The sequence below is a fragment of the Microcebus murinus genome, chromosome 22 (genome assembly GCF_040939455.1).
Source record: "Microcebus murinus isolate Inina chromosome 22, M.murinus_Inina_mat1.0, whole genome shotgun sequence".
In the NCBI taxonomy this organism is placed as follows: Eukaryota; Metazoa; Chordata; class Mammalia; order Primates; family Cheirogaleidae; genus Microcebus; species Microcebus murinus.
This window is the reverse complement of record NC_134125.1, coordinates 1,511,366-1,536,060: the sequence shown is the minus strand read 5'-3', so window position 1 is coordinate 1,536,060 and position 24,695 is coordinate 1,511,366. Positions and strand designations below refer to the sequence as shown.

The following is a 24,695-nucleotide window of genomic DNA, read 5'->3' as shown; positions in this document are numbered from 1 at the left end:
CATTTCTACTTTGAAAATTAATTAGCAGTCATTTGGAGAGTGTGGGAACTCAAAAGTGATGGAGCTACTTAAAACAGTAACTAGGTTCCCTTAGTTTAAACATTTTATATGGTTCCCTATAATGCTAATAAACAGGATTATATTTTAATAACTAAGAATTGGTGGGAGAAAAGATCAATAAGGACTAATTCTCAAATGTACTTAAACAATTGCCATTGCTTGTGTTAGAAACAGCCTTTTGCCTAAATGGCTATTGCTAGTGTTTGATTTTATACAGAAATGTTTCATGTCCTATAATATATAGGAAAATGTCTATGCATGGTACATTCTTTGTCACTTTTCCTGAATGTTGGATTATGTACTTCCATTCTAGGATCGAAGTGGATGATAGAACTGAAGCCTATTTAAGAGTCTTACAGCAAAAGGTTACATCAGATACCCAGATAGTAAGTAGCTAATTGATGAATAGGCAGTTTTCAGTGATGAGAGCTTTCAAAGGGGCATTTGTAAATCTTGGAAGGCAGCTATGCTCACCACTATACCACCAATGCTATAAATCTTGGAATCTTGAGTTCATTTTCCAAATGTTGTAATTAGATTCCCAAACTAGCCACAAAATATATTTTGTTTACATAAAGTAGCTAAACTAATGCTAGCTTTAGTTGTGTGCTTAGGAGCTTGTTATTTTGCTCTGTAAAAGGCATGGGAGGGCTGGAGAAAAACAAAGCCATCTTCAGTTTATTCAGACTCAATGGCTTTAATTCCAGAAAATTTGGAAAAAAACGGGCATAAAAGTAAAAACCAAGGCCGGGCGCTGTGGCTCACGCCTGTAATCCTAGCTCTTGGGAGGCCGAGGCGGGCGGATTGCTCAAGGTCAGGAGTTCAAAACCAGCCTGAGCAAGAGCGAGACCCCGTCTCTACTATAAATAGAAAGAAATTAATTGGCCAACTGATATATATAAAAAATTAGCCGGGCATGGTGGCGCATGCCTGTAGTCCCAGCTACTTGGGAGGCTGAGGCAGGAGGATCGCTTGAGCCCAGGAGTTTGAGGTTGCTGTGAGCTAGGCTGACGCCACGGCACTCACTCTAGCCTGGGCAACAAAGTGAGACTCTGTCTCAAAAAAAAAAAGTAAAAACCAGGTCTTAGTTGTTCAGCACACATAGAAATATAATTGCATAATAAGAAACTTCCTGGACAGTCTGGTATAAGATCTGTCTCAGTGAGTGGGCCAGCCCTGGCAAACATGAACCTCACAAGTTTATAGACTTTACTGGGTGTCCAAATCACTCAGAGTTTGGAAATATAGATGGAACCACTCTCCTAAGCTCTTTCACCTTTTGTCCTTGAATGTGCTGTTGTATCTTTTGCCCATCCATCCAGGTGAATGTGGGATGCCTTGGAGAAGGTGAGGAACAAATACTCCTGTTTGTGGAGTCTCACTGTGTAATGTGTGTTTATGGAAGGTGCAGAGGGTCAGAGACTGGAGATGAGGGCAGCCACTTAAGATGGATGATTTTTATCTGTAATATGAAATTTTAGGTTTCTAGGTCCAATTTTTGGCTTTCTGTTTGTCTTTATTTTAATCTGTAGCGTAGTCATTAAGAGTGTAAACTGCAGTCAAATCCCTGGGTTCATGTCCTGGCTTAGCCATTTGTGTGGTCTTTGGGCAAAGTGCTTCTGGTTTTGTTTCCTTCTCTAAAAACAGTTTGGTGGTAATAATAGCAATAACAGTGAACCTCCTTCCTGACACTTCTGAGGGGAAATAGCATCATCATAGCTGGTGCTCCATTTTGTCCCCAGAATTGTATGTGGACTGCCTAGGAAAGTTTATAGTTTGATCAGATTCTCAAACCAGAGCTTTAAAGTTTAAAAGTTATGCTCCAAACTGAATCATAAATTAAAACTGGAAAATCTTGTATTTGTGCACCTTTCAATGATCACTAACTTGTGTTGCCCTGTTTCCTATCTCTAAATTAGTCCAGGCTGGTCACATAAAGCATATTTAACTAAGTTCTGGAATTTAAATGGTATTCAGTTTCAAGTGGCATAGTTTGCTTAACATGATTTCTTTATGAGCATTTGTCATTTGGTTGAATATAATTAGCAGTATCTAGAAGTTCTTACTGTCATACCAGTTGGTGATATGGCAGAAATGAATAGTAAAGTAAATGGCAGTGCCCGGCATTCATACCTCACAGCTGGGCCTGGTTTCCTGTCCTCTCCCTTGAACTTAATCATCAGTTCCCTAATTCTTTGTAATGAGGGTATTTTGTTTGTTTTTAGGTTGTCTGTCTGTTGTCAAGTAATCGGAAGGACAAATATGATGCTATTAAAAAATACTTATGTACAGATTGCCCTACCCCAAGCCAGTGTGTGGTGGCCCGAACCTTAGGCAAGCAGCAAACAGTCATGGCCATTGCCACAAAGATTGCCCTGCAGATGAACTGCAAGATGGGAGGAGAGCTCTGGAGGGTCGACATGCCTGTGAGTTTTAATTAACTGGTAGATACACTTTTAAAATTGATACTTAAGAAAATGGATTTACTCTTCAAATGTTGCTAGTACTGTGTGGTATCTAAAATTATAATATTTGTTATTAAAGCTGAAGCTGGCAATGATAGTTGGCATTGATTGTTACCATGACACCACCGCTGGACGGAGGTCAATTGCAGGATTTGTTGCCAGCATCAATGAAGGAATGACCCGGTGAGTGAGGCTGAGCAGCTGTGGGTGACGGCAAGACAAAGGCCACAGAGGACTAAAGCTGGGGCTGGTGTCTGGGGGTAGGAGGTGCAAGAGCAGGGTTCATTCTTTATCCTCCTGGCTTCTCTATAGTACCCACCAAAAAACTTAGAAAAGTTATTATTACCTACCCTACCCCTTCAAGAGCATTCTAGTGAGTGAGTATACTTCTGTATGTATTTGGGTATAAACTAGGCAGCATCTCTGGGTATCATGGTTTACATTTTATTTTCTTTCCAGCAGATGGAATCATAGTGTTGACTTTTAATTAAAGAAAACGTAGTTTGTGATGTTGATAAGGGTACAGCCAGGGTTGCTGCATCTTGCTGTTTCTGTTTAAGGTTTCATAAAGTATTCAGAGATGTTAGCAGATGGTTTTAAAGGAAATTACAAAGATGACGCATTGCTAAGAGTGAAATATAGGTTTATTCAGAAATGAAAAACCTGTAGACAATTGCATTGTCACCCTAGTTGTGCTTTTTTCTAAATAGCTGGTTCTCACGATGCGTATTTCAAGATCGTGGACAAGAGCTGGTGGATGGACTCAAAGTCTGCTTGCAAGGTTAGTCTCCTGAAGCTTTTCCACTATGGTCTGTAAACTGGGGTCTTTAAGAAATTATCCTAAGAGCTATGTTACTGAAAAATATGCCTAGAATTTGGGAAAAACACACCATTTGTATTGTAAGTATCAATTCATTTAAAACTTCTCTGGCTTTCTTTCAGCTGCTCTGAGGGCTTGGAATAGCTGCAATGAATACATGCCTAGTCGAATTTTTGTGTATCGGGATGGTGTAGGAGATGGTCAGCTTAAAACGCTGGTTAACTACGAAGTACCACAGTTTTTGGATTGCCTAAAATCCGTTGGTAGGGGTTACAAGTAAGCATGCAAATTATAAAGCATTTTCTCTCTTTAAAGCTACACCTTATCTTTCAAATTAGTGTCACAAGATAAAAAGGTAAGTGGGAACCTAACTTGATGGGTACAGTAGGGCTTTTGAGGTAATGGAAGAGGCCGAGGAATGTTTTTGTTGGGGATTTTTTTTTGTAAGGGAGAGAGTCTGGGTTGACTCCTTCAAGGAGTAGGACATTAAGACCCCCATTGCCAGTCCTCTGTCTGCGGCTTTTCTCACCCGAACCCTTGGAGTGCAGGTATATGAGGATTCCACACATGCATAGGCATCCACAGAATTGGTTGTTGGAGTAAATATTCCAGATAGTCTTAACTTACTGAACACTTGTTTCACTTCCTTGTGGACTTACAATGTACTTCATCAGTAAGGTGATTGGCAAGTGCCTAGTCTCACAGGAGGAGATGGTTTTACTTTCTCCTCTTAGATATTGTGGACAGCAAAGCATGGTGCTATCTGTACCTGAGTGCTGCACTTGCTGTCCTTCGTAAACAATCATGGCTTTGGCCTTCCTCTGCTCTCCCAAAGATATGAGCATGAATGCATGCCGTTTCTGGACAGCTGTTCTAATAAGTATATTGTTTCACTTTTCTATTTCTCTCTGAGCAATTTGAGATCAGGGATGTTGTAAGAAGGGCTAAGTGCATAATATTAATAGATTAAAGATTTGCAGAGTTGATTTTTAAGATTATTTTGAAAATCTTGGAAGCTTGTTTGTGTGTGCTTACACATGCATATTTAAACACTGATTATTCTTGCCAGGCCTTTTCAGCCAGCATTTTGTATCATTATAGAGATTAGGGATTTTGAAAGCCATTGGCCATACCTGGGGCTTGGTCTGATTTGACGTGGTGTGTGGGATCAGCATCAGGAGCATGCTGCTGCTTTCTAGCTAACCCCAACCGGAGGTGCTTCCAAGTCATCTCTGGCCAAGTCATAAAAGACCCCCTCCAATAACTTTATCCTAGACATTTTTAAAATGAGGTTTTATGCTATTAAGTTCACAGAGCAAGTCAGGGGTGTTTGTATCTTTCTTGAAATAGTTGTGTTTCATATTAAAAGCCTAAACATTTGAAAAGGAAGGTTAATACTATCTAGCCCCTTAAAACTCTTAATGCTTGTATTTTTCTCAAATAGTGCTTTTGTTTGTTTTGAGGTTTTTGTAAGCCTTATTTTATATCTTTCTGTTAGATTTTCTGTCAGCATGGGGAGGTATGGCATGGCCACAGGCAGCAGAGGAGGGGGCTAAGATGGACTGCTGCTTTCTTAGTATTCTTTCCTGTCAGTCACCACCTAAGCACTCAGCATTTTCTAGTCTTCATTGCCTTTCTCTCATACCCAGAGTGAAGGAAATTTTCAAGAAGTGAAGAATAGAGGTAGCAGTGCAAGGTCATCATATTCCCTTGAGCTGGATTTTTGAACTACTGGAGTATACACTGTAGGCCTTGCTGGGGCTGCATCTCTGGTTCTTTGAGTCCTTTGGGTTTGCTCCCAGAAGGATTGGCAGAAATGGCTCCTGAAAAGGAGATTCTGGCCCCAGTGAGTGAGTCCCTATGAACAGTCATCCTTATGTGCAGTATTGAGCCTGGTGCAACAGGTGGGGTGCACCTGCCGGCTGCTTTAGCTAATAGGAATGCACTGCGGCAGGAAGGGGGGAACCCAGATGGATTGCTTGGGCTGACACAAAACTGTTGCATGAAGTTGACGTCTCATTGCGAGTTGTGCTGTTATCTGGTGGCAGGAGAGATTCATGGTCATGAGCAACGTGTCTTAATATCAGAGTGGGGTTGATTCCAATTTGCCTTCATTTTTGGAATAGGGGAAACAATTATAAGGTGTTGAAAGGAATAAATGAAATGCATGTAATGCACTTCACACAGTATTCAGTAAGCACTCAATAAATGGTAGACAGTTCTTCCAGAAAAAAAACTTTAAATTGTATATAAAACACCTGAGAATTATTCCTCACTTAAGAAATGCATAACTGAACAGCACCTAAGTGGTCACATAGGTACTACAGTAATAGGGTATTGGGCAGGTGGGAAGGGGGAGGGGGGTGGGTATATACATATATAATGAGTGAGATGTGCACCATCTGGGGGATGGTCATGCTGGAGACTCAGACTTGGGGGGGGAGGGTGGGAAATGGGCATTTATTGAAACCTTAAAATGTACCCCCATAATATACTGAAATAAAAAAAAAAGAAAAAAATGATATAGAAAAACTAACCACAGAAAAGAGAGAGTTCTGAGCAGAAGATAAAAAAAAAAAAGAAATGCAAAGCTTGGATTAAATATTTGTAGTTGTCCTTAGAAGTACAATGTGTGCTTTTAAATTGAAATGTTGATTTTAACATTTAATGTTGAAATGTTGACCTGTGGAGTAGAAGATATTTCTAAAAGTGTCCTTTGTTTATTTAAGTAAAATCGCTTTCCTATCCCCTCTATATTTGGCTACTACTACCATGAAGGAGCTGAATTAGGTTTATCATTGAACAGAAGTTGCCATTCTGGGCCTTTTGACCATTAGTTCAGTCAGCACACTTGATCTACCCTGCTTAATCTTCACTGAAAAACATCAGCAGAATTACTGAGTCAGACATTACTGGGTCCCTACTCTGGGTGGAATGCTCTGCCTCCCAGTGTTTGGAATCAAGTGCCTCTGTGCTCTTAAGCAGCTAAGGCTGTAGTTGGATAAATGGAGGTGCTGATACTTGTGACATTGATCAGGTGCTTACTCCCTGCCAGTGCTGTTCTGAGTGCCTTGCCTATGCTGATTCATAGATTCCTAAATGGGTTGTGTGCACAAGTGTGACGGTCTCAAAGGAACTTGAAATGAATCTTTAAGAGGAGGGTAGAAGAGGATGTGGAAGGTTCCCAAGCAGACCACATGTGGCTGATCCCAGGGCTGCCGTGGGGTCTGCACAAAATGTCTTGTGAGATTCCAGTGAAATATTAATCACAGAAATCAAGTTGTTCCTCCCAAAAAGATGTATTTGTATTTTTATATAAATAAATATATGTATCTCCCCTGATATATTGTAAACTGGTAATTTTGAAAAGCACTGAATTAGACTTTGAGATTACTCAAATCAACTTACGTTTCAAAGAATTTAGATTTATTTTATATTTTCTACATAGTAGAAAATGACCATTGAAGAGTGTTTTAAATTGTGAATTTTGAAAACACACGGGATTTAACATTTTGGCATGATAGGTGTGTAAGTATTTGGTCTGTGGATAAACCATCTGCATGACCTTGTGTCACAGGGCACATTTGTGCCATTTGGTTTTCCTCCCACCATTTATTCCTGGTCCTCACTCCTGTTGAGAGGAAGATGCTGATCATTCCTCCACAACTTGGATGAATGACATGCCTGAAGAGATGTTTCTTTTAAATGAGGTATAAGAATGTCTGAATGTTTAAGTGCTCTGAGCATATGACCAACTAAATGTGGTTACTTTCATCATGCTCTTTAAGCCCAAGACTAACAGTAATTGTGGTGAAGAAACGAGTAAATGCCAGATTTTTTGCTCAGTCTGGAGGAAGACTTCAAAATCCACTTCCTGGAACAGTTATTGATGTAGAGGTTACCAGACCAGAATGGTAAGTTCTGTATGAACAGATAAAAATTGTTTTCTCTTTTTTGTTTGTTTTGAGGATGGCCTCTGTATTAATTTTAATATGTTTACTTTTTATTTCTTATATATCTTATAAATACTAAATTCTTCATTTTATCTAACATTATTACTAGGGCCCACGAATTCTTAGTGTCTGAAACTGAACAGAAGCATCTGAGTAGAGTTTTTCTTTGGGGAAAGAGGATTATTTTCTGTGGTATTAACTACACATTGAGAGGTTAAGAACTGCTTCTATAGATTGCTTTTATGTTTTTTACATATGGAACCTCATCCACAGATTGTTGTTTTCTAGTAAAAGTGTTTAGATCAGTAATGCACTTAACTTATCCCGAGGTCAACAAGTTCCATCTGAGACACAGTTGCAGATGAGAAGATGGCTTCTGAGCGAGGCCTGGAGCCACACTCTGTAGGGAGAGGGTGAGAGCGACAACTAGGACTTGCAGGACACTGGTGGGAACAAGGTCATGGTCTCAGTGGCACACAGGGTTCACTAGTAAAGTCATGACACTTGGCTCATTTTTAGTGAGTTCCTCAAAAACCCTTTTGTGTGGGTAGGTGTGCAGTGCAGTGAGCTGTGTTCATGATGGCAACTCCTCAGTCTATTCATGCTCACCTTATGAGAACGAGTAGTTAGCATGATTCTGTTTTTATGTGTTCTAGAACCTTGTGAGGAAGACAACTTTAATCAGGATAAAGTGTCAGACTAAGTGCAAAGTTTACATATGGGACACTTTTCCCGTATGAACCTTGGGGACATGAGGTGTTACTATACTAAATTTATGTGGACAGATGACAATAAAATACAGATCTTAGTTTCATCTAGTAAGCTCTGTTATCTGACAGTGGATAGAAATTTTTATTTTGAAATACATTACCCTGGATTTTTGTCTTTGTCTCAGGCAGATGTTGTTTAAGGTGTTGGTTCGGAAGGGTTCCTAACCTATCAGAGAAAACTGGCTAGGGAGAGAAAACAAGGCTGAGGTACTAACATAGCCCTTCATTTCGCTGGATTCCTTTTAACCATTCAAAAGCACTGACTCCCAGTGCTTTCTAACATTACCACTACCAATACCAAGGTCCAGATGTAGCATTGACCTGGAGACAATAACTGCCTTAAACAAATTGCGTAAAATCCAAGTTGAATTATGAAATGTGAAAAAATACTTTTTACTAGATGCTGTTTAAAACTTGCTGCTGATGATATTCAAACCTTGGAGAAATCCACTTTAACGAATACCAAAGTCATTTTTAATTACCAGCACTTTGCATGATATGTGCCTAAATTGGGAATTAGGGTTTAGATTCTAGCTCTGCTATGATTTCTCCATTCTTTTTGGACAAGTCATTTAACATTTCTGATCCCCTCATTCTTCTAAAAAATAACTGTAGAGTCTGCAGTAGATCAATTCTGATTTTCTAATTTTGTTAGTTTTGACAGTTATAATAAATTAGAGTTAATTTCCTTATATCTTTATCAGGTCAAATTACAATATCTCTGGATTGATGTTTTTTATTCATGCTAAAGAAATATCTAATGTTATGCTCTTTCATGTGTGTACTACACTTGGCCCTCCGTATCTGTGGGTTTCCCAACTGTGGATTCAACCAATATTTGAAAATATTTGGAAAAAAATTGCATCTGCACTAAACACGTACAGACGTTTTTCTTGTCATTGTTCCTTAAACAATACAGTAAAATAACTATTTACAATAGAATTTACGTTGTATCAGGTATTATAAGTAATCTAGAGATGATTCAAAGGCTGTGAGTGTGTAAGTCATATGCAAACACTACCCTCTTTACATCAGGGACAGGCGCATCCTGGATTTTGGTATCCACAGCGGTCCTCAAGCCACTCCCCTGACAGTACTGAGGGATGCCTGTGCTCGGTTTTTGTTCTTCCATTTGGCCCCATACTAGTTCTATTTATGTTCTTTCATGTTCCTTTCCATTCAAAGATTAATCCTTAATGATAAAAGTTAATTATACCTTTATTGAATAACCATTGGAACAAGCAAGAGAGGAAGCGGTTCCGTGGTAAAAGCATTTTGGGAGAAAAACACTCCCTGAAACTAGACTCATTCATTTCCCCACAATTACTATTTCAAGAGTCTCTGTTGATGGCTCAGTAACATCCTTCAGGTGTGGAGGGGAAACAGGAACACTCTACGTGCACCATAGTAATTAGCAGCATATCAAATGTTTGGTTCTGCTATGAGGCATCATGACAAATATTTAAAGTCTAGTAGTTTTTATTACAAACATCTTTTACACATAAACAGTCCCAAATGCTTCATGAATAACATGTTCTGGACTTCAAGGAAGCACATTACGTCTTAAAAGATTGGGTTACAGCAGTGCACAAGCTCTTTTCACTGTAAGAAACTTGAATCATCTTAATTTTAGCTTTGGAAAAGGTAAGGCTTATATTCATGTGTTTCTGTGATTCCAGGTATGATTTTTTCATCGTGAGCCAGGCTGTGAGAAGTGGTAGTGTTTCTCCCACACACTATAATGTCATCTATGACAGCAGTGGCCTAAAGCCAGACCACATACAGCGGTTGACTTACAAGCTCTGTCATGTCTATTATAACTGGCCAGTAAGTATTTTTATTTGTTGATGTTTATTCACATCAATGAGATTTGCTTTTCAAAATGAAGTTGCTATGGTTTAAAAGGCTTTTAGAGTTAATACTGAGATTTGCGATTTAAAGAAGCTAAATTTAGAGTAATAGAACCTTTTTTTCCTTCCACCAAAGGGTGTCATTCGTGTTCCTGCTCCTTGCCAGTACGCCCACAAACTGGCTTTCCTTGTTGGCCAGAGTATTCACAGAGAACCAAATCTGTCACTGTCAAATCGTCTTTACTACCTCTAACCTACAGAAGAAGACAAGATGTAGCTGTTTTTTCTTTTGAAAATTATAACTTTGGAATTTTTGTAAGCTTTTATTTTTTTAACTGTTATCTTTCTAGATGAAACTTGGGCAGGGAATTAGATCTAAGAGTTTTATTTCTAACATTGCTATTCATTGGCACTCTTATAGGTAAAAATTAAGATTTTATATTTTATCTTTGTTTCTCGTATGTTGTGAGGATTTTTTTTTTGTTTGTTTTGAAAAAATGGAAAAGTACTTTGTGTTATAAACAGGTTCTCAAAATATTAGAAAAGTGGGAATTTTCTTGAAAGTACTTTCAGGAGTGAGCAACTCCTGTTTAGAAACCTATATTAACTTTGTTTTTTAAATATTTATTTTGAATTGAAAGGAGAGAAGACATAAAGTAGGATTCTCACTGCAATGGTAGGTAGGGTTTTATTTGAGTATTTGATATCTCATATTTTAAAGATCAAAGCTACCAATAAATAACCCAAATATAAGATATAGGGGGAAATATGCTTATTTTTATTTATTTTGTGGGGCTAGATGGTCTGGGGGTAAAAAAAAAATATATATATATATATATATATATAGCTGAAAAGTTTTAAATTTCTGTCCAAAGAAACATTTTAAGACTCTTGAACAAATGAGGCCAGTATTGAAGCTCTATATTAACATTACTATTTATTTTGCTTTGCCACTAGGACACAATTCTATTTGTTATAAAATAAAATTGAAGTGATTGTTATCTTACTCGAATAACAGTGTAGTTTTTGTTTTTCACTCAAAATATGTGCATTTTCTTTCCATGTAATTTTTAAAACACACAAAAGAATATGATTCCATTTATAAAAGCTAAATTAGTGTTACTTGTGATCTTTAATGTCAGAGAAAAATTCTGTTAGGAAATGCTGCTACCTTCATTATTTATAGTATGAGAATGGGTATCCATACTCATTGCTGTGTAAGGAAAGATGAAGCAGATGAAGAAGTCTGTTGTGAAGTTGGTAATTATAGCTATTTACATCTACATACTTATAGTAATTATCAGGAACTTTTGCAAAAAGCAGGCATGAAAATTAATGAATTGTAAGTCATGAGAACACCTCTAAACATTGCTTACAAATGTAATGAATGTAAGCATTGGTTGTGATACAGGAGCCCCTGGGACTGTGATTTAAACTAATGCAGCTCAATAAAGTTAGTTGTCTCACATTATTGTACTCAGTCTCATTGTATAAATACCTTTTGGGTTTAGCCTTATTAACATATTATGAATGGAAATCATTTTATTTTCCTTTTAGTTTTTTGTGCTAATAATTGTTAACGTTGTTCTGGGCTAGTAGCCCAGGTTCCTTAACCTTTTCAACTTATAAGCACTAGAAGAAAAGAAATACAGGAGAATATGACTTTTCAGAAGAAGGCCAAAGACAAATATTTCAATGATAAAAGTTGCCAAATGTTGCCACAACTTTAAGAAGGAGTATAAGGAAATCTAATCAATACAACTGAAAAGACTAATTTGAGGTATGAGTTTTTACTTATGAATTTTTATGGCCAGTCAGTAATTTAACTCATCAAAATCTCATTTTAGTAGGTTTTAAGCTCTACCTTACAGTTAAGGGACTTAAATGTCTTTAGAATCATAAAAAAAAATCATAAATGTGATAATTCTGGAAAAGTTGTAGTTGTCCAGAGCCCCTCACTAGATCAGTAAAGACTTAGGTGCAAGGGACAGAAAATCTACTCAAATTATTTTAAGCCAAAAGAGGTACTGATTGACTTTCTCATCATACTAGGTAAATGCTTCCCAAATTTAATCTGTTAAGAAACACCTGGTTTGTTTTGTACTAACAGACTGCTAGGTTCCAAACCAGACCTAGGAATCAGGCTCTTAGGGGAGAGGCCAAGTGAACAGTCTATTAAACACATCCCACGTGATTTGTCAGAGGATTTCGGCAAAGGCTGGTTGAGAAGGTGTATAAGGTCTAATATCTATCCTGGTTCTGCTCTGCTTTGGTTTTAATCAGATAGACTTCCTGTGTGCAGTGACAAAGATGGTTATTAACATAAAGTCCAGGTTTATGTCTCAGCGTCTCCCCTATGAAACAACACCCCTTCCACAGTGGGCACAGCGAATCCCAGGCTGTCTATGAATCTTGAACCTGAGGGATGCCCTGCTCTGATAGGTTGGGCCTGACTCAGGTGTGCAGCATACCTTGGAGTATTGGGTAGGACAGTGAGGCTCTTCTGGAGTTGGTAAAGGGTTGGCTCCCCAAAGGACATGTGTGTGCTGCAACCAGAAGGCAGAGTGGACAGGGAAACAGTGGGTGTCTGCTAAACTCGTTTAAGGTGAATCAACTTATGGAAAAAATGACAGTTCCACTTGTGCCTAGAATGACAAGTACACAGAGCATCATAGAGGAATTCATTGCAGCACTTGCAAAGAACAAGGCAAAAACTGAGTGAAATCCAGGTTTCTTCCTTAAAATGCAAAGTATGCACACCCGAGTTTGACTTCTGAACATTTTGGTATTAAACACATTGATTTTGGGTGCTCCCTGCAGTTCCTGAGAGAGCCGCTGAGTTTGGTGGGATGGTTCTGCAGAAGTGCGTCACTGTGGGAAATCCGTCTACTTTTTTCTGGGTATACAGGACTTTTTCCTCAAAGTCCAAAGATGTCCCACTCATTGAAGTTTTTATATTAATATTTAGTAATTTTACATGTGTTCACTAGAGCCGAAAGGAATTTTGTCCAAATGCTCTCCTGAAACTGCTGTTTACAAATTGTGACATCTCTGGTTCTCCCCTCAGATTATTCTCGAATAATCTGCTGTAAACAGCAGTTTCGTTCTGATGCTCTATGAATCTTCTGATACTTTGTATATTTTTAAGTAAAAGTTTGTGTAATTGATATCGTCATTATTCAGATACAAGGTTTAGTTCTGTTCATATTATTCCAAGCCAATCATTTTAAAAATCTGTTTCTCTAAAAAGAGAAATTGTACAGTTGTCAAGCAATCTCAAGTCGGTAGGGAGTTTTCATGCACTTGTAGTAAGATGACTCCTCTCTGGGCCACAATTCACAGGAGGCCAGAGCGCCTCTGTGCTCCACGTGATGCGCCCCCTAGCTTTGTTGCCATAAGTCAAGTGGATGCCTAGAAGTCTGCTTTGATAAGCTCCAGCTGCCTCCCCTCACCTGCCGGAGCCTCCCCACTTACGTGCCTGGGGTGCAGGTTTTTGTGTGCACATACATTTTCAGCTCCTTTGGATAAATACCAAGGAGTGCAGTTTCATATGGTAAGAGTGTTTGGTTTTGTAAGGAACTGCCAAACTGTCTTCCAAAGTTGCACATCATGTTTCTCCGTCATCAGTGCAGGAGAGTTCCTGTTGCTATGCACCTTTTCGTACGCTCACTTGCCACCTCTGTACCTGCTTTAGTGAGGTATCTGTTAAGGGTTTGGCCCATTTTTTAATTGGGTGGTTTTCTCACCATTGAATTTCAGTAGTTCCTTATATATTTTGGATAGCAGCCCTTTATCAGATATGTCTTTTGCAAATATGTTGAATCATCTTTTTAAAAAAATAGGTTAGGTGGCACTACATATGGCAGCAGTTGTTAATAGAATGAAGTTTGGGTAAAACTGCTTTGGGGAATTTAAGTTTGTTAACAAGGATTACCAGCCTCTCCCTGATCATCTGGATCAACCTGCATTTCCAATTGTCACTTTCCCATATGGACCTTGGACCCCAACCACACTAATCCACCTGCAGCTCCCAAGATATTTGTGGTGCCAGCCATCTCCTGGGCTGCGTCCTGGACGGGGTCTACCTTGACCTGCCCATGGCCCCATTCTCCTCCGTGCTGCCTCAACTCACACTTGCCTCCACAAGCCCTCTCTGGCCTCTTCCTACCAGACCAAGCTGTCCAGGGGCTGGAGTTGTCTTGACCCCAGCTGTAGCCCCATCCTCTACACTTTCAAACTGCTAAGTTGGAAAGGAAAACAATTTTGAGTAGTAACTTAGGCTTGTTAGGAGTCGTCAGCAAATGATTTGCAGGGCCAGGTGTCTTCATAGCTTCTGCAGTGCTGGGCTAAGCAGCTTCAGTGTCCTCTCCTCTCCCCCAGCTTTGTTTTCCACCCTCAGGGGTTTATATCACTTAATTGTTGTATTGGGCAAAAACTGAGTCTAGTTTTCCCTTAAGTTCTACATGGTTTAAGTCAAATATATTGTAGAAAGGCCAAGTTTAATGTGCTTTTTTTAAAACCAATTTTAGTAGAACATATTTTTTGAAAGCTAAAGTAGTAAAGGAGTATGAACATAGTTGGCTGGATAAATTATTTAAGTACATTTTAGGAGCTTTATTTCACAAGTTAGGTGTAAATTAAATTCTCTTTTCCATGGTGACTCGGCAGGATAGATAGCAGGCCTTCTCAGTTCCAGACTGTGCAGCTTTTGTACGTCAAGGCTTCACTGTTACTCAACGTGAAAGGTTCTTAATCTAATTGAGCCACAGTAAGTCTACCAGTTTTTACTGAACTGAAGATACGTAAGCAGATTTGCTATTTCTCTTGTACGACTTGAGTTCTAGGAGAAGCACATGCCAAGGGGGAGCTTATCTATAACCTTGAGGGGAGCTTTAATTTGGCTGGAGCCTGCAGGCAGTATCTGGGTAGAGTGCAAATTGAGGGACATCCCTGCCAGACCAGGATTAGCATAGGTAACTGGGAATTCTGACAGCAAACCAGAGCCCCTCTCGGATTTCCTAGGGACACAGTATCTGCATCTTTGTTGTGGATCTTGCAGTTGCCATGATCTGCTACCAGTTACAAGAAAGTGCAAGTGAAATGTCTTTGACACCCCTCTAATGTACCGGTGGAGCTTCTTGCAGAGAATTCCAGGCTTGTGCGGTCAGGGATCCTCCCCAAATTGCTTCGTGGTAGCACAGCCCAAACTGTCCACACCACCCATCCTACATCGGAGTGCTTTTTAATACAAATAGCCAAGACAAAAATGCAGATGCACCCAATACTAAACACACAACTATTGGCTGGTTCTTAGGAACCTATTGTTAGGTGGTTTTAGAAATTTACGTAGTTTTTGTTGAAATGTTTAGCCTGTGATAAGGCTTATTTACTTTAACGTGCTCAATACAGGAAAGTAGACCCCAACTAGGGTCCAGCCTGAAGGCCAAGTGGGTTCTTGGCTTTACACAGGAAAGAATTTAAGAGTAAGCTGCCAGAGTGAGGCAAAAGCAAGTCTATTGAGGTATTGGGCAAAAGAAGAAAACCGTGGCTGCCACATAGACGGGACAGCAGCTCTCTCAGAGCAGCAGACAGTAGCACTTTGTGAATTTCTGGGGTCTTATTTTATTACCTTCTATTTCATTTTATGTTAAGCGGAGGGAGGATTATTATTCATGAGATTTCTGGGAAAGGGTAGGGAGTTCCTGGAACCAAGGATCCCTTCTCTTTTTAAGCCATATAGGGTAACTTCCAGGAGTTGCCATGGCGTTTGTAAACTGCCATGGTGCTGGGGGGAGTTTCTTTTAGTAGCTAATGCATCATAAGCAGGGTGTAATGAGCAGCGAGGGTGACCTGCAGTCATCTGTCACGACCGTCTTGGTTCTAGCTGGTTTGGGCCCGTTTCTCCACCACCATCTGTTTTCTCGGAGACCTTGGTTCCAGCTTTATGACTCCTTATGGAGCAGGGCCTGCTGGTCCCTGTCTCATGCTTACTATAGAAGTTATGTTTCACTGTAAAAACTTCTGGATATGCAAAGTGAAACAAAATCCATAGTCTCACTATGCAGAAACAGCATTCTTTCAACCTTTTTTAATTCTATAGATGTGATATACTTTTGTGTTTACAGAAATTTAATCATACTATTTCATAGCTTCTTCATAAAAAATTATCATGATCATCTTTTGTGTGATTAAAATGTCTCCCTTTTTAAGAAGTGCATAGTCTTCCAAACTACAGATATTCCATAGTCTATTTAATATTCCTCCACTGCTAGAAATTTAGGCTCCTGATTTTTATTTTTACTTTTATAAATATCTTTGGTGAAATTAATAACTGACAGTATAATCCCATAGGCACTCAACTGGGTATCTGTGGAATGTATGTTGACTACTATCCTTTTAGCACTTTGTTTTGCTACAATGACCTTTTCTATTGTGTTCAGGAAAACTGATTGGGGAAAGAGTAAGTAGATATGTTTTATATTTGTAGTTAATGAAATCTGGTTCACTTTTTCAGTTTGTCCAGGTTTTAAGGGAAGCTAAACACTAGCCACCTCTAACTGATAACCTGCTCCCAGGCACAGGCCATGCAAGGATGCTGGCCATCAGCACACAGACTGCTCCTCCTGCATGGACAAAGCCGCCCTGCCGGAGATGGTACAATAGTGTATCTGCCCATAAAACAGTAATAACACGTTAAGTAACATAGTTGAATGCCGTAACTGCCTCTGAACGTCAAGGAATCGAAAATAGAGACCATTATTGATAACCACATGAAGCAATTCCTGGGACAACCAGTGTGTTTCCAGAGGAGCTGCTGAGATGCTTTGTGGTTTTAAACCAACTTGACCACTGAAGGACAGCTACTGAAACTATTACACGTTTCATCTTTTAAAATAAGCATTGTCCATGAAAAACCTACAGAGTGTGGTCCATCTTTGTCCTCTAATGTATCCTAACATACTACCTTCCCAAGAGGAGACACTAAGGGATGACTTTTTAAAAATAGGAAGTCTGGCAGATGCTGATCTTACAGTTATGTATCCTTGTTTTATTATTTTCATATTCCAGTTTTCATATTTAGAGAAGAGAAACATATTTTAGAGGAAATTCACCAAGACAATGTATACAACAACATCTCTCTTTTGGTAAAATTGTTCTGCACTTTCTCTCCCTGTTCCACACTGAGTGTAATACACTCGTGATTTTTATACAGCAGGGATTGTCAGTTTTTGCTTTGTATGAACTATTGTTTCTCTTTTCCATGGATGTTGGAAGTGTGTAGTTAGTTGGCTTGGCAATAAGGAAGAAGGACAGTTACTCTGATAAATTTCAACGGCTTGTCTCCGGTTCTACACATACGTTTTCAGAAGGTTTGTTAAAGCTTTTTAACTTGATGGAATTTAAAGTATTTTTTGGAATTCAAAGTTGTCTTTTAAAGTACTTTCTTCATTGTTGAAACATTACCATGAGCTGCTATTAAAATTATAATTTCTTAAAATTCTTATGTGAGTTGTCTTAGACTGTTCCAGTTCTTTTGCTAGGCTTCTGTAGTGCATCAAATGTCTGATTTTAATTTCCTTTTTAAAACAGTTAGCTGTTTAACTGTGAAACAAAACACCCACTCAGATATATTTTTAACTTGATGAAAGAAGTGTTTTAACATATGATACAGCTTAGCTCGTTTTCCTGAAGATGCATATGTTGAGTGGCTCGTAGATGAGTTACTGAGAAGTTCTTGTGTTCAACACTTCCAAGCAGTGCATGCACTGGTAGTCATAAAACTATTATTTCAAGTTTTGAGGTCAGTTTGAAGAGTGTCCTGAGATTTTAAATCAAAACAGATATTTTGATTGTTAACACTTGCATTTAAATCCCTGTGACTCAGGACTTTTTTAATACAGTAATATCCAAAACAGAACACAAAAACTACATAATGAGGCTGTCAAAGTTTTCTCCTCTCCTTCCCCCATTTTAAATTTGTACTTACCAAGAGGCATATTCTTTCTACCAAATGACTGAAATGATATTTATAAATATCATTTATATATTTATATAACTGTGATCTTAAAAATATTTATACCATTTCTTCACTTGCCAGTCTTAACAGATATCTGTTTTTGAAATGAAACCTTTTGCATCTCTGTGCTAGGCATTCTTCTGAGTCAGCCTGTGCAGGTCCGTCCAAGGACCAAAACCACTGCTGTCGGTGCTGCCGGTACTGTGGTTTGGGAACCTTACAGTTTGATTCCAACTGACTCTCTGACCCTCTCCTCCAGGTGCTGTGGGAGGAGGCTGGACAGAGCCGAATGAGTTACGTAGCTTGTTGCTTTGTTCTTCTTTCACGTACTCAGATGCTTGGGGCTAGAGCAGTTGTAATCCTTGGTTCATGAGAGTGTATCGACCCCTGCGTATCTCTTATTTTTTAATAATTGCTCTTGAACTCATTTCCCAATCCTAGAACTAAACTCTGGCAGTAGCATTCGTCTATCCGTGTGTACCACCCCTTCCTGTCTCCTGGCCTCACTGCTCCCAAAGTGGACCTTGTTGAAAGCATCATTCCCTTTCCATTGAAAAATCATTATAGTAAAAAAAAAAAAAAAAAAAAAAATAGTCATGAACTTCCCAGAAAAACAAGTTTCAGAAATGCATATGTCAATAATTGTTTATTTTTAGTTGTCTTTGAACTTAAGGGGGATGTAGAGTTTGTGAATATTGACCTTAAAAAATAATGCCGGCTGTTTTACAGTGTGTGTATACCAGTTTATCCTTGGCCAGCAATGTGAGAGATATTACCTTGATCTGCATGCTGTTCAACATGATGAGCCCTTTGAAGAGTCGTAAAGTGGGATTTTATTGTGGTCCTGGTTTGCATTTCTCTACTTACTAATGAAGTTGAGAATCTGTCTATTGGACATATGTATTTCCTCTTCTGTGAAATACAAGTATTTTGTCTATTTTTCTCTCTGTCTGCAGCTGTTGAGTCTTACTTATATGTAGGAGTCCTTTCTATAGTCTTGATACTCATGTTTTGTCAGTTAAATGTGTTACAAATGCCTCCTCCCATGTTTGGCTTGGATTGTCATTTGATGAATGGAAGTTCTCAATTTTAATACTCTAAGTCCAAATGTGCCAGCTTTTCTTTTATAGGCAGTGTTTTTTGTGTTTTTAAAATGTCAAGGTGTTCATCTATATTCTCTACTAAAAGTTTAAAACTTTAAATGTTTAAATCATTAATTCCTCAAGAGTTGATTTTTGTGAATGGCCTTTTAAAGTAGGGATACACATTCACATTTTCCCATGTGAATAGTCATTTTTCACCTCCCTTTTCTGTAAGAGTGTCGTCTTTTCCACTGATCTGTCCTTTGGCCTCCGCCACACAGCAAAGCCCCATGAATGTGTGCAGGTCCATCTGTCAGTGGTCAGTTGATCTGTGCCTGTGTCAGCATCATGTTGTTTTAATTACTGTACTGACCTACATCAGTAGGTCAGTTACAGTTTGTATTATAGTTTATAATACAAGTGAAGTTGAGTTTTTTGTGTTTGCCTATGTATTTTACAAATTCATTATTGATATCTTTTGGGTGAGGCTTCAAAGGTACGGAAAAGGTATACCTCCTACCTGCCTCAGTGGAAAGCTTCTACTTTGGATGTTTCAAAACTATTTATATATAGCTCATCCTCCTCTATAGAATACTTTACATATAGTGTTGGATTTATTTTGCATTCTCATACGAATTTCACTTTGACTTTTTTTTATATATTTTAATTATTGCTGTTGTCTAGCGTAAGCTGTATGTCCTTGTTGCATAATCCCAGGCCTAATTTCTGTACTGTGAGTGGGGCTGTAAGAAGTAGCAATAACAGACTGACAAGTCATGATGCCCCTGTGAGCATCCTGGTCTGAGTCAGACCACGGCGAGTGGCTCGCAGCTGTGGCACACGTAACTGGCCTGTGTGTGTTTCCTTACCCACATGAAAGTGACTTACATTAATGAACTTTTTAAATTTTTAGAAGTATATCTTTTTTAAATGTCAGTAAGGCTTTAAATGTAATTGACAAATAGTTTTTTTTCTTTCTTCCAGAAGCTTCCACTGAGTTCTAGTCTTTGCCTGCAAACAAGCTTTGCATATTTGCCAGAACTTTCCCCAAGAACCAAGTCCATTAGTGCCGGACCTCCTTTACCTGAGGGCCACAGGACAAAGCACGGTAGAAGTTTCTGGAAAGTTGGGGCTTTGTGTACTGGTTTTTTTTTTTGTTGTTGTTGTTTTTTGTTGTTGGTGGTTTTTTTGTTTTTTTTTTTTTTTTAGTGCAATTGTAGATAATTTTCTAGACTAGGAAAATACAGCGTAGCTCCCTGGGCAGAACATACAAGAGGAGATTTGAATTCCACTTTAAGCAAATAGTAAAAAACACTATTTGGGCCAGGCATGGTGGCTCACGCCTATAATCCTAGCATTCTGGGAGGCCAAGGCGGACGGATTGCTCAAGGTCAGGAGTTCAAAACCAGCCTGAGCGAGACCCTGTCTCTATTATAAATAGAAAGAAATTAATTGGCCAACTAATATATATAGAAAAAATTAGCTGGGCATAGTGGCGCATGCCTGTAGTCCCAGCTACTTGGGAGGCTGAGGCAGTAGGATTGCTTGAGCCCAGGAGTTTGAGGTTGCTGTGAGCTAGGCTGACGCCACGGCACTCCAGGCTGGGCAACAGAGTGAGAGACTGTCTCAAAAAACAAAGAAAAGAAAAAAAACACTATTTGGAAAGTGTTATCAATAGACTAGAAAAATTTGAAATGAATGAGAAGTAACGGCAAAACAAAATTTGGGGGAAATTTTCCATTTTGAATTTAGGTAGGAAAGTAACAACAGAAAATAAAATCAACTAAGAATTTAAGTATAGTTCATTGTTCAATGAAAATTGTGTCTAAAAGTCAGGATCAAAGTGGGAAGGTATTCTGAGTAGGAAGCGCCACCTGTTTTCTTTTGGGGGAAGAAGGGAGCCAGTGGGTAGCACTACAGGGAGAGGTTCCCAGAGCGAGGAGGAGGAATGCTGAAGCACATGTACCAGAAGAGAACATATGTTTTGTTCTTTAAGGTACTCAAGTACATACGGGGCTTAACTTTGACGATTAGACTAGTCCCATGAGACAGAAAGTTCCACTGGTAATGGAGAGTCTCCTAACTTGTTTGGGTACCATGATAGGCCATAAAACCAAATGGGTGGTTCCTCTCTTCACCCAAAAACAGAGGTGATTTCAGCTCAGTTCTCTAGGAAGGAGTTGTGCTAGGAGCAACTCAGTGCAACTTAAGCACCCTCCTGGCTGCAGGGCGGGTGCTCTCAGAAAACTTGTGTGTATCTATAAAATAGGAAGAGAAAATAGTCCACCTTGCTATCACTTTGGATTTGCCTACATTTTCATATTTTGGGGAATTTGTAAATATTTTCAAAGGATTTAGGGAAACAGTCCTGCATACTTCTGTTTTTGTTTGTTTTGGAGAAATTGCCATCAATTCAACAGGTTGAAAAAATGTGAATGACATTATGGAACTATATACAAGTACAATAATTGCTACCATAAAGTTATGCATTTCAACTACATTGTTTTCATCTTGCCATAAGCATGTTGGTTTCACCTCTTTTAAACAAATGTTAATTTTTAGAGAATTTTAAAATAAGGCTTTTAGCAAAATTCTGTATATTTGGGAAGTTGACAAATTTGGTTTGTATTCACCTTGTAAGTCTTTCTTGTACGGAAGTATTTCTCATGTACAAGAAACACTGGGTGGACTGTTAATCATTTTTGAAAAGTGTTTTAAAAAAAGATACGGAATAAACAGTATTGTATAAAATAACAAATTTTATTTCTAGAAAATAGTTTACACTGTACACATGCACACACCCACACAGTTTAACCACACAGTGAGTAATTTCCTTTTAATAAATCTACCACATATATTACAATTTATAATATAGTTTTTGAAGACACAATGGGGAAAGCTTTGTCATTCATTTATAAACCATCCATAAATTACAAAAGAAAGGCAGTCTGAAAAGTATGTATAAAGAGTAAAAACAATTTACAAGTGGACAAGAATTACAAAATAGTAACCATCAAATATATCTGCCAGCAACTTTGTAAGTCTTTTGTTCAAATGCCAATGATGAAGGTGGGTATGGAATCATTTTGAACAGATTTAAATTTAGGATGTTTTTGGTGTGGCTTATGTGCTATGTGGATTACTTTACGTGTGTGTACTGTTGAGTATTTGGATATGGCATTTTGACAAATAATGAAAGTAACAGAAATCCGTATGCCACAAAATATAACACTGAAAGTAATGAAGATTATCACCTTTCTGGCAGGTTGGAGTACTGGTACTTTACCAAAGTTACTTTCTCTCCTTTTCTCTTTTTTGAATGATTAGGTAAACATTTTCTGTGTGTTGCCTGGCTTGCTTTGAAAGACTGAAACCAGTATCTTAAAATGCACAGCCTGTACAACTTGGTTTCGAGCCACTGTGTCAGTGAGGATGAAGACCACTGAATGCACAACACATACAAAGTATACACTGTATTTTTTATTAGACAGTACAAATCATTGTGCATTTATAAGGCAGAACATCAAGGCAAATTAAACTAGGAATTTCAAGACCAGAGTTAAAGTGAAAGTTATGCATTATGAGGCAAGCATTTTGGAAAGGTTGAAAATCATTCCTTTAAGGGTGGATGACAAATGCACAAAGACTGGAATTACAGGTAGGGAGTGAGCTACAAATAGCTATTTGCCCCCCTGTTTGTTAATAAGACATCCCCTCCCGCCTCCCAAATCAGACCTTGGACAAAGAGCAGATTGTCAACGGTGACTGAGAGAGAGCAACAGCTCCTCTTTGTTCTCGCGGTTGGTTTAAAGTGGATGGTAGTGCAAAAGTGCATTTCTCTACTGGTGTCAGGGGAGAAGATTGTTTTTTTAGGAAGTACTTGAGTCATGAAAGCCCTAGTTTGGAATTAAAGAAAATTACATAGATTTGGAAGTTGTCCATAAGCACATGAATCATTTCACTGCACCCAGCTTTTTCAGCAGTTTCTTGCCTTTGGAAAGCAGCCCCTTTTTCTTTTTCGAGGACATTTCCCTGCCTCTCCCAGGACTACCAGAACCCATAGATGACGGAGGTGACCCCGAATGGAGATGGACTGTGGGGGATGGAGCTCTCCTTGCTGTCCCTGAACCCTCAGGAGGAACCTAGTAGGTACATTGTGACAGTTTATTGAGTGCGTGAGCGCCAACAGCAGCAATTCACTTGGTAACATCGTACCGCCCCGATTCCCACCAGGAAAGAAAAAGGGGGTGGTTCATTTCTTCTTTCAATTTTTAAAGTATGCCATGAGAAGCAAACACCCTCTCCCAAAGCATGTCAGAGAGAGTGTCCAGCCGTAAACGTTTGGCTTTCAGTTTCTTTGTCTTGGGGGAGGGGGAGGCCATTGATTTGGCAAAACAAAGGTAGTAATTTATAAGTTAAGACCAAAAGCAGGGTTGGAAAAAAGTTATTTTAAACGAGGTTGATAGTAAAGTTGGCCGAGTACCCATCAGTAATCTTAACGGGAATTTCACTGTATTTGAAAACTATTTGGTTATATAAAATCCTGATATTGTAAAGTGCATTCTTGGGTTAGTATATTATAGAAATATTGGAGATGGCACACTGGTTGAAAGAAAAAAAAAACTAAAATGAACCTTAATTACAATCAAAGAAAGCTTAAAGGCCCTTATTGGATGCTTTTGTTATTTCCAAATCATTGAACATGATTAAGCACTTACAGTATATTGAAATATTACCAACAGTGCTTCAAAGGGGTAGAATTTTCTTATGTTGTATGACTTTACCTCACTTAATTTTTGCAGTTGAATACATGCCTAAACTTATATCATACCGTCATTGCTCTAGTTCCCTAGCCTCTCCAGAGCAAACCGCTTGCTAATATGAGTGTTCATTATTCAGCAGGCAAATGATATAAGCCAAGGGGCTTCAAGCTTGCTTGGATTTAAAATCAAGGTCTAATTCTAATGGAAAACACCTAGGAAAGCATCCCAAAGTACACCTGAAGATACCAGCTATTCCGTCTAATGCAATCATTTGAGCTGCATGTTTCATAAAACTTAGTATTGCATTGGTATACCAACAAATTCATCTGTCACCAACTTCTGCATGTTCCAGAACGGTTGTGCTTTGAGGAGCAGCATAGCGCTCTCATAAGGTGGAGGCATGGTCACAGGGTTCAGAGCCAACACTAGATCACCTTTGTTAACTGCTCATGTGCTTGATCTTAAATTATGTAAAACTTCCTATAGTAAACATATTTGTTAGGTTGTGCTTTTTCCAAGAGTGGCTAACAATGCAATATGCAGCTTTAATTATGAGTAGACATTGGAATACTCTATGTAAACAAACAATTAGCTTCTTAAGAAATATGTTCCCAATGTTGGCTTTTCAAATAGTCTTAATGTAAATAGTAGGAAATTATTTTTAAAGATGATTTGTTTCACTGTAAATTCAGTTGCTTTACAACTGAGACCAAGTAATATCCTAATACTTTAGGTTCAATAATTTTTTGAGACATATTTCTTTTCTTTTTTTAACCCCACAGTGAAGCCTTAAGTCTACCGCATTGGTCCATTTAAGGTAGCTTAAGTTGGTATCTTTATAGGTAACTTCAGTTGCTCACTTACGTGAAGGCTACATTGCCTGATTAAGGTGTGAAATGAACACTCTTCTTCTGT

The 24,695-nt window shown here is 38.6% G+C and overlaps 2 protein-coding genes across 10 annotated transcripts in view; one reads left to right on the top strand and one right to left on the bottom strand.

Annotated features, from left to right (window-relative positions):
- The window catches only part of PIWIL1 (piwi like RNA-mediated gene silencing 1), a 36,699-nt gene extending 18,173 nt beyond the window's left edge, over positions 1-18,526 (top strand). The window contains exons 14-21 of the mRNA XM_012767020.3: positions 374-446; positions 2,286-2,486; positions 2,605-2,708; positions 3,236-3,306; positions 3,468-3,621; positions 7,134-7,259; positions 9,748-9,895; positions 10,055-18,526. Coding sequence (XP_012622474.1) covers positions 374-446; positions 2,286-2,486; positions 2,605-2,708; positions 3,236-3,306; positions 3,468-3,621; positions 7,134-7,259; positions 9,748-9,895; positions 10,055-10,171 — 994 coding nt within the window. The 3' untranslated portion in view covers positions 10,172-18,526. The remainder of the gene's footprint in view (positions 1-373; positions 447-2,285; positions 2,487-2,604; positions 2,709-3,235; positions 3,307-3,467; positions 3,622-7,133; positions 7,260-9,747; positions 9,896-10,054) is intronic.
- The window catches only part of RIMBP2 (RIMS binding protein 2), a 156,393-nt gene continuing 150,206 nt past the window's right edge, over positions 18,509-24,695 (bottom strand). For 6 of the 9 annotated variants that reach the window (XM_075996430.1, XM_075996421.1, XM_075996424.1 and 3 more), the window contains one exon: positions 18,509-23,159. In XM_075996430.1, coding sequence (XP_075852545.1) covers positions 22,971-23,159 — 189 coding nt within the window. In that variant the 3' untranslated portion in view covers positions 18,509-22,970. Of the gene's footprint in view, positions 24,692-24,695 lie in introns of all 9 variants that reach the window. The other 3 variants (XM_075996428.1, XM_075996427.1, XM_075996429.1) reach the window with 3 other exon arrangements.